Here is a 10,356-nt window from a genome sequence, read left to right on the forward strand (position 1 = left end):
CCCGTTGTGAATTAGATTTCGTTTAGATCAAGACAATAAGGATTGTTTATAATTTGAATCCAGGATAGTTCAAATTCTCTTCTGACACTGGCAATTTCCCTTTTGGTCCGATTTTTTTTCAATTTAAAATGTTATTATATTTGGCAGAATTATTCACATGCACTTTCGGGTCTCAGAAAAAAAATCCTTAGACTTAACTTGCATTTAACAATCAAAGAGCTAAAAACTCTGATGAAAAATGTCGCCAGCTGTCTCTAGTATTGTGATATTTTTTATGCAAGTCTTAATTTTCACATACCGTTATTAGTAGTTTAATATTGCAACATTTCTTGTAAGCATATAACGAAAATCAGTTATTGCCAACCTGTACCAAGGGCTAAAATACCTTCAACAGACAACTTCATGGCAGGCAGAATCCATAACATACTGAAGATAAAAAGATACACCAACAAAGACCGTTTTAGAATTCCAATCAAACTAAAACTCCTCACTGGAACCTACTCACTGCAGCCCCTGAGATTTAAAATCTACAAAGAAGGAAACCAGGAGATATGTAACGCCTGCAGCCAGGAAGTGGAAACTGTTGAACATCGATTGTTCAAATGTAAAGCTTGGGATAACATCAGAAGGCCTGTAATTAAAGAGATAGAGAATATACTAACAAACAACAGCAAAATAGAGTGGGAGTCTCTAAATGAAGGGACCAAAATACAGATATTGATGGACATAACCATGGTACAACGACAACTTCGTCTGAACAGTGAAGAAGTCTCGAAGATAGAACACCAAGCAAAACGTCTCATATTCCTTATACACAGCGCCAGATGTAAACTCCTACTTCAACCATAGCTGATTGGAAGATGACTTGGTCAGGGTCTATGGTAGGGTGGGGTCTGGGTGTGTAGGGCAGCCAATTCCAAATAGGTCGAGCTCACTGTATAACATCATATAAATTTCAAACACTTCGGAGTTCCTGGGTGTATTTTGCCCATACGTGCAAAGAACATTATGCAGAATGCTGCAACAAATACGTAATATGGGTGTGCCGGTGCCAATATAGATGTGCGATAAAATCTTTTACATTTTAAAGACAAGTTTTAGAACTATGTAAATAAACATATGACAATTGCCATTACATATACAGTGCGTGCCTAGATCGTAAACGTCGCACAAAGTGCTAATATATAGATATGACGAAATCTAAAAAAACCTTTTCTAGATTTTATGATGTGAAACGACAATTTCTATGCGTGGATTAAGTTTTTAGACAATATGAACGTTTTATTCAATTTTAAGTTAAAATAAAGTGTTTTTAGCTTTTAGATCCTGAGTCCATATTACGAAAGGCGAACTATTTTAGATTTTACTGCTGCAAGTCTGTTATTCTTTTTACCAGTGCGAACGTGATTGAAGTAATTTATTTTACAACATTTATCTTTTAAGAATGAACTATTTTACTACGTAAACATATATAATCCCCCTGTATATATGTCCGGTAACTAGCCTAACAATTTTAAACGCAACTAAGAATACATACAAGATATATGTGCAACTACAAAAGTGATCCTGTATGTATTGGTGGAGGATAGCATTATTCAAAATATAATGTACATATATTCCTACATTTATGGTGGTGGGTTTTGTTCTACATGCATTAACGGTGTGGTTGTCCTACAAAGGGTGTGAAGATTTGGAAGAAGAAGATCGTTTCCGTTCCGGAACTATTTTCCTTTACTCCATCATTAGTAGATATTGCATTAGTGTAGAGTAGTATGCGGACCCGTATTCGGATCGGAACTGGAACTGCCGGGGAGTTTGAGTATGTAAAATAGTAAATATGAAACCGAGTGCGGTAGGCGGAAATATAATCGACTTCCGTTCTGGTCAATGGTATCGGAAACATGCCGCTGATAGACGGTCATTTTCCAAAAAAAACTATGTCACCCGGTCGCGAACTGTCATTATAAGTTTCGACTTCACGGTTGTCAACCCACTAAAAAAAGTTATGTCGTAAATCGAAATATTTTTTCTGTGACGAGTGCTGCGGGATTCTAAACATTTGACTGTCCTTGACCTCATTTCCAGGTTTCATTATTCAAGGCCGTTTCAAGTATAAATGGTAATGTCAAACTGTACTACTAAGTAGAAGTTAAGTATTAATTGGTATTCAGAACCATTATAATGATTGTAAGAGGGTCGTGCAAATTTGGTTGACAGAATTCAACTGTTCGTGACCTCATTTTCATGGTTCATTGGTCAATGTGAGTTTTCGTGATAAGGTTGAGTTACAATATGCTATGATTAATTATTTTAAGGCGCATATATTTGTCTGATAAATTTTTCTTGATCTTGCCCTTATCAACATCAAATAAAGAATAAGAAGAGACTGTAAAATATATATATCTTACCCATTAAACTCGTTTATTACATAACCGTCTTAAAGATTCATTTCTTCACCATATAAATAAACAGTATGCAAATCTGCATGTACATGACATGATATAATAGACATGCGTCAAACCCTCAACCTTTTGGTTAATACAAATCTTTCGTTTACATGTTCAGGGTCGTCCTGTTGGTGGCTGCACTGTGTATGTTTTCTATTGTGTGTTTTAGTTTTACGATTCGATCGTCTACATATGAAATATGGAGTGTTCTGAGCACGAAAAACTGATTAAACACCAGTTTGTGGCTGTACTATGCTGTCTGGAAAATGTTTTATTCGGTCTTTGTACTTTAGTTTTTTTCGAAGGATTGTGGAGTTGGTGGTTGATATGGTCTGACATACAAAGATACTCAGTAACAGGAACACACATTAATGCCCCGATCAGTCCTCTATGTCAACACATGATACTCCTATAAAAGGTATACACGTACACGTTGCAATGGGTATACTATTTCTTTCCTTTCAGATATGATTGAACAACGAAACCTGTTAAGATAATTCATTCTCATCAGTCCATTTTGAATAAGAATGATTGGTAATAAAACAATCCATTCAATTTGCAAAACATTTTTAAAAGCCACATTTAGACCCCTTACAAAAAAAACCAAAAAAAAAAACACAAGACGACTAAGACTTCAACAACAGCCAAACGTCTATACAACGTCATGTCAAGTCCTTAGGCTCGAGTCTAGAAAAACCGTGAAGAAATGTAATAGAGATTGTCAAATATCTTCAATCAACATCAAATTAGCTCAAGGACATTTTAGATTGTCTCTCTCTCGTATATGTATACACATCATTTCATTTCGTATCTCGTGCTGCGTCTTGAATTTTGTATGAGAAGAGCTGTTGAACAACTGGGATATACTTTCAAAATTAAATTAGTCGTTTACAAAATTGTACTTTGAAGGACTATAAGACTAACTATAGTAAAGATGAAGGACCAACTGATGACGCCTGTTAGGTTGTATACTCCGATTAAGACTATATTCAGTAGTAACGATAACTGTACCTTCTTCATTATCTCATGACCGGAGTTCAACATACCTAAGGTTATATACCTTAAAAAGCATTTTTTTTTTAAACAAGACTTGGAGTCCCGTGTTAACCATCAAGTGTGTAAATCCTCACTCAGCTGAAATTGGGATTTGATCATTGTTGCATGAAGGCCGTTCACTGACCTTAGTTGCTTAGAGTAACTTTAGCTGAACTTGTATTATTTGCAATCTTACGACATCTCCTTATTAATTAATACTCTAGTTGTTGTATGAAATACAGATGTATCGCACATTTAATTAAAATAGACATATATACAGATAGAACCGGCTCCTCTGATAAAATCGACACACAAATACATACAACAACGAACAACACAGTACAACCGGCTCCTCTGATAAATTAGACATATAGATACACACAACAACGAACAACACAGTACAACCAGGTCCTCTGATAAAATCGACACACAAATACATACAACAACGAACAACACAGTACAACCGGCTCCTCGGATAAATTAGACATACAAATACATACAACAACGAAGAACACAATCATGGACCAGATAATCAGACTTGGTATTGACATACAATGTGATCGGGATATCCATTAAATCCTCCACATTTCCCATTCTATAAACTAGACATTGTAAAAGTTAAACATATAGAAAATAGCCTGCATATTCCAGAAACCAACATATTGGCCGCCAACCACTGAAACAAGTCTGAAGAATATGGATAGAAAGGTTTAAAATGATAGCTGCTACAGACATTTGGAAAGGGCTGGATTCATTAAATCGGCAGTGGTGGTTCAGACATGTTCAAGGGGTCTGGTTTCCTGAGACTGCGGGCTTACTATCCTGCAATCCCAAATCCGCCTCTGGTCGGTATAGTAATTTAAGCACAAAACAACTAACAGAGAGACACCGGTCACAAGGTACCACTCTTGGATTTCTTGTGGTTAATAAAAGCTAGTTCAAAACTAAATTTCTAATACGCCGTAGTAAGTAAATCATGTTGTACAGATTAAAAAAAGACTTATCAGCATACAACATGGTGTATTCAGTGGTCTGTGAGTCCGTTCGTCTGTTCGTCCTCCCTTCCTTCCGTCCGTTCGTTCGTTTGTCCGTTCGTCTGTTCGTTCGTGCGTCCGTCTGTCCCGCATCAGTGGGTTAAAGTTTTTTGTTAAGGTAGTTTTTGATGAAGTTGAAGTCCAATCAACATGAAACTTAGTACATATGTTCCCTATGACATGATCTTTCCCAATTTTTTTGGCCAAATTAAAGTTTTTATTTCACGGTCCATTGAACATAGAAAATGATAGTGCGAATGGGGCATCCGTGTACTATGGACACATTATTGTCTGCTCTATTGTTATAAAGAAGTTTCCTATCCTTTCCTTGAATACTAGGCTGTACTGATAGTAATTTACACTTCAAAGAAGATCTATGAAGAATTAAAAAAAAATTCAGACATTACATGTCAATCCACCCATATGGTAAACACTCCTTAACACTGACGGTCATTTTTCGTGTACTTAATGAAAACCACAACCAATTAATTCAATACTGTAAAGTTATCTCTAACAAATAATTTCACTAAAATAACAGAATAGGAATGTTAACTATTCCTGACGTATTTACAAGTACTATAGAGTACTAGTATTCGATTTAATCATTATAAATTATAAAAAAATATCAAACAAAAGGTGTCATTTAAATCCACCTTAATGCCAAATATGGTGCGGTACAAAATACATTTATGGGTGCAAAATTACGTAAGTCAATGGGCTTAATAGTACAAATTGTAGTAAACAGTGTATTCAGGTATACGCCCTTTCCAACTTTATCTAATGAAATTCAGATTCTTGTATCATGTGACTTGTTATTGATTGAAGTTGTGAATCACTCGTGTCGCCGGTATATATCGCCAGTGGTGTAAAATAGTTACTTACTTTAATTTTTAATTTTAATAGAAACCTGAAAATGTCTCACAGAGCTACAAAGTCAGGATTTGCTGCTGAAGCCCAACAGAAGGTAAGGTGTCATTTGTTATGATAAACATGTCAAATATTAATAAAACCATATCAGACAAGCACATGCGGTCAAGATGACTAAACGGGGAACACTCTCATATCAGTCAGGAAATACAATAAATATTTCCTGTGCGTTATCAGGTTATGTATTTAGAAGCAGTTTGGGGTCTCCGACCAAACCCAAAATCCAATGTACAGCACTTTGTCGCAGTATAACATGTTTTTTTTTTTAAATTGCTGTGTGTTGTCTTATATGTTTTCATTTAACTTATTTTGCTATTTGTTAGTTTGCTTTTGTGCATTAAAATAAATGAAAATTTGAATATATCAACATGAAAATGTTAAAATGGAGACTAAAACTTTTAGTAAAAGTGATATGCAGAAATACTGCTCTTTCCAACATAAGAGACCGTTTAAACTTTTTAATCTGTTACGCGTATACGAGTCGTATAATCGACAAATACATCAGGGGCGGATCCAGGCATTTTAAAAAGGACAACGGGGGGGGGGGGGGGGGGGGGGGGAGGGGTCCAACTATATGTCCCCATTCAAATGCATTGATTGGCCAAAATAAAGGGGGTCCAAATAAAGGGGGGGGGTTCCAAACCAGGACCCCCTGGATCCGCCAATGTTCATGATGATCCCCAGACTTATTTAAGACTTGTATAAATCTTATTTTCCCTCAAGTCACCCCTGAGACCTCCTCTAATCTTATCAGTCGCTGAAGTTACTTGAAATATTTACAGTGAATTAAAATTGACGATGTACGTAGGCTAGTTTCAGTAGACACATACACAAATACAAACTCATATACTATATTTCATAGTGATGAACAAATATGTTAGAAGTTGTCATTTATCATTCTGTCGGAAGACCAGACATTGAATAAACAAATGTTACCTGTAATATATTTCTACAGGTAACTTATGAAATGAAATGATCTGAATCTAATGTGATGGATTTGATATTGATTTGTAATTTCTATACGTATACTGATACGTTTCAATTTCCCCAGGAATGCCAGAATATGCACTTTCTCGTCACGTAGTTAAAAAGCAAGAAGACACCAAGAGGTGTAATAAATAATCAATTTTCTAATTAGAAAATAAGATTCAATAGGTACACATGACTATGGGTCTATATCTAATTGTACAGCTGTCTCGTTTTTATTGTGCCGCAAAGACTCGATTAATCTAAGTAATAATCCTTGAGAACGTATAGTAAAGTGTATATTATATGTTCACGACCATATAATTTTAAGATTAAATCTGTCTGAATTAAAATGTATCCGGCATACCAAGATGAAATTGAATCACTTACGACACGCCCATTAACATTTCAAGAGCGCATAGTTAAATCAACATCCGAAGGTATGGAAATGTTGCCAGGTTAGACGACAAGAAATTATTTACTTTTCATTTTTTATTATCGAAAACCACTCGACTGAAGTATAATGTTTAAATTATTTCATCAACATTCATAGTTGGATTTCGAATTGAAAGCGAGCTTGTGCTTTAAGGTCTTTTACATATTTCATTACAGTTAATCATATAAATGACATACATAGGTTCTTTCGGTAGTTACATCCCCAAAACAACAAATTGAAGTCCGGTCTTAGTGAAGCTATGTGAGTTTATGACAAAAAGAAAACAATACTTTATGAACTGTATTGAAATTAAACCTGAGACTTCTATATAACATTATAGTAGACTCAGTTTAAACCAAACACAGCCATGCAGGCATTGAACAGACATTGTTTAAGCATTGATCTCTCTCATAACTATAACCTTAATATTACATGTTATTCAAATACTATTAAGTGTCAAATTTATACTTGTGACAATACCTTGCATTATTCATATGATAAATATATTCTTACTTTCAGTGGTTCTCGTACTTCGGTACATGTGATAGATCATAGCCCTTGTTCAACTGACAGCAAAACTCTTATATATTTTTATATTTGCCTTTTCAGAACCTTGATAAATTCGACAAAAACCTAGCTGCAGAGATTTTACAATGGATCCAGACAACCACTGGAGAATCTTTCAATACGTCTGGAGACATGGATAACTTTGGAGCAGTCTTGAAAAATGGCATCTTATTATGCAAGTATGTAATATGTTATTTTGTCTTGTCCAGATATGACAGAACACACAAACCGATACGATTTAGGAGGCTAGTACTATTTGGTATTTATGGGTGGCTGGGGGAGGGGGCTAACTTAAGCCGACATAATCAACATCTAGGTTGTATATGTGCCTGTATCGTTACGTCAAGGTACCAATTCTGGCTTTTACTCGCCGGGAGTATGAGTATGATTGGAAAAATCAGCGTATCTTATTCATGGTGATGATATTGTAGTATGCAGAAGAAAAATAGTGTATTTGTTTGTTGTGTTGCATACGAAAATCGGCGTTCATTCTTAACTTTACTGTTGTTTGAGACAATAATTAATGGGCGTTTAACTGATTCAGTGATTGTACTTAGTCATGCACACATGTATCTGAATTTGTATAAGAAATATTGGCGTTTTATTCACAAACTGGTTTACAGTGACTTTACTTTGTAAAAGATATATCAGCGTTTCATTGACTCACAGTGACTGTAATTTATATAAGATAAATCAGCGTTTCGTTGGTTTACAGTGACTGTACTTTGTATAAGAGTCGGCGTTTTATTGGTTCATGGTGACTTAGTCCGAGATTACTCAGCTTGTCTCGCAAAACAGCCTTTGGACGTCAGAGTAATCTCGGACTAACGGTGACTATACTTTTGTTCACGGAATGTCGGCGTTTCAATGTTACGTTGGTTTACAGTGACTGTACTTTTGTCTAAGAAAAATCATTAATGTTTTATTATGCTTAACTTGTATAATGCATGCCTAAACTTTTTTCTAGGTTAATGAATACCTTAGCTCCAAGTCCACAACTACAGAAATTAATTAATGGCAAAGTTCCAACTCTAGCATTTAAATGTATGGAAGTTATAAATCAGGCAGTCATGGCCATGGAATCATACGGTGTACCTAAAACAGAACTTTTCCAAACTGTTGATTTATGGGAGGCAGGGAATTTAACAGCTGTATTAACGTGTTGTTCTGCAGTAGGAAGAAAGGTCAGTGTTTAACTATTATAGTTTTTTTATATACTGAAAATGGTGTAACAGTAACACCCTTATATTGATATATAGCTGGAAAAATTATATAAACATGAAATTGCAAAGAAAAGGTAAACTATCACATTTGAGAAACAATAGTAAGTCTATATAATTAGAACGTTATGCCATGATACATCCACAGATGAAGTTCGTCAGAAGTTCCCTACTGTTCTCTATTGTTAGATAAAAAGAACCATTATAACCAAATTGAATGTCTTTGGTGTTCCATGTGTGTTGTCCTCAATCAGGTAAATCTATAGCTACATCTCTTCAAACTTGCTAAATTGTTAGACGATGTTAACTAAGGAATAAGACACACTCTTGTTTTCTGGAAACACTTTTGCTGACCTTATGTTTTTTAATTTCTTTATCATTTTAGGCTAAATCAAAAGGACAGGGTGGTATTGGACCAAAGGAATCTGCAAAGAACGAGAGACAATTTACTGAAGAACAATTAAGACAAGGACAAAGTGTTATAGGACTACAAATGGGTACCAATAAAGGTGCTTCACAAGCTGGCATGAATATGGGAAACACACGACATATTATGGATTAGGAAATCAATCTCAGAATTATAATTATCTCTTTTTGTTCATTTTTATCCTCATTTGCATTTATTAGATCTTGCCATCTACTTTCTAAAGGTGTTTTGATGCAATGAACCAAAAGGGTGCAATTTCATGTTACATTGTTAGTATGTGGGACCAAGATGTTGTCATCCGTTAGATCTCCGAGGCTTTGTTATTGTTTTGAAAATGTTATCTGTCAAAGTATATGTTAATGTTAGGTCATATGCAAATGATAAGGGCATACGTGAATATGATTCCAATTCTATGTACACTTTCAGCAAGTTAACTCTAATTTTACACCATTTTTGTTACTATTATTATGAATATTAAAATTATAAAACAATGTCTTTCGAAGGTTTTATTGTAGAGTTATAGTTATACATTAGTGTATGAATTTCTAACATACACTTTTAAAGGCGTTCGTATATACCATAGGATTAAACGTATTTATTGCAAGGTATAATGAGAAAACCACCATCACTTATTTATAAAGAGAACTTGCAAATAATTCAACATGTAGAAAAACAAGAGAAGAATAATCAATTTCTAAAGAAGAAGCTCTACGAACTTATTTGAACAAAGGAAGAAGAGATTAATTTCAATGATTTTCAATAATTTCCGTGACATCAAGGTAAACCATGAGTATCTTGTAACTGCTGATAAAGCATTAAGTCGGACTCACGATGATTATCGCTGAACTAGGATTAACCTGAGGATAAGGATTAGTAATGAAGAGTTTAATCGAACATGAGGAACTAAAGTACTGATATGTAATGCATATTTACGAATCGATCCGCGAATGCACGAAAGGGAAGAATTGAAATTGGACGAAGAAGAGGAAATATTTTAAACATTTCTAAATATGAAAGAACCTATAAAAAGAATGAGTATATTGTTGCTTTGTGACAGTCCGGATAACCCAATGAGGAAATAGTGGCGGTAAAGAGGAAATACATCCTCTTTACAATGGGGACAGTGTTAGGATATTAGAGGAAATACAAAGAATATTTAAAATTCATAATATATTGGAAATACAGCCGCCTCATTCAATTAGGATAACTAATAAAGCTATAATACAAAATGTTTATAATGAACATAAAAGTTGCCAAGTTGAAGTCCTCTAATTATACTTTAGATGAAAGAACGGAA

The 10,356-nt window shown here is 34.7% G+C and overlaps 1 protein-coding gene across 1 annotated transcript; it reads left to right on the plus strand.

The window, feature by feature from the left end:
* Window positions 1–5,228: 5,228 nt before the first annotated feature.
* Window positions 5,229–9,554, plus strand: LOC139493527 (myophilin-like). The gene is made up of 4 exons (XM_071282013.1): window positions 5,229–5,480; window positions 7,455–7,591; window positions 8,380–8,596; window positions 9,018–9,554. Exons 1-4 carry the CDS (start codon window positions 5,430–5,432, stop codon window positions 9,192–9,194), a joined length of 582 nt encoding a protein of 193 aa, XP_071138114.1. The 5' UTR covers window positions 5,229–5,429; the 3' UTR covers window positions 9,195–9,554.
* The last annotated feature ends 802 nt before the right edge of the window (window positions 9,555–10,356 follow it).

Source organism: Mytilus edulis, chromosome 10, assembly GCF_963676685.1.
Source record: "Mytilus edulis chromosome 10, xbMytEdul2.2, whole genome shotgun sequence".
NCBI classification, from domain to species: domain Eukaryota; kingdom Metazoa; phylum Mollusca; class Bivalvia; order Mytilida; family Mytilidae; genus Mytilus; species Mytilus edulis.

Bases quoted from the DNA above. Each gene is read 5' to 3' on its own strand.
- LOC139493527 (XM_071282013.1), top strand. From the start codon at position 5,430: ATGTCTCACAGAGCTACAAAGTCAGGATTTGCTGCTGAAGCCCAACAG. The intron at 5,481-7,454 runs GTAAGGTGTCAT...TTGCCTTTTCAG, and splicing joins CTGCTGAAGCCCAACAGAAG to AACCTTGATAAATTCGACAA. The intron at 7,592-8,379 runs GTATGTAATATG...ACTTTTTTCTAG, and splicing joins AATGGCATCTTATTATGCAA to GTTAATGAATACCTTAGCTC.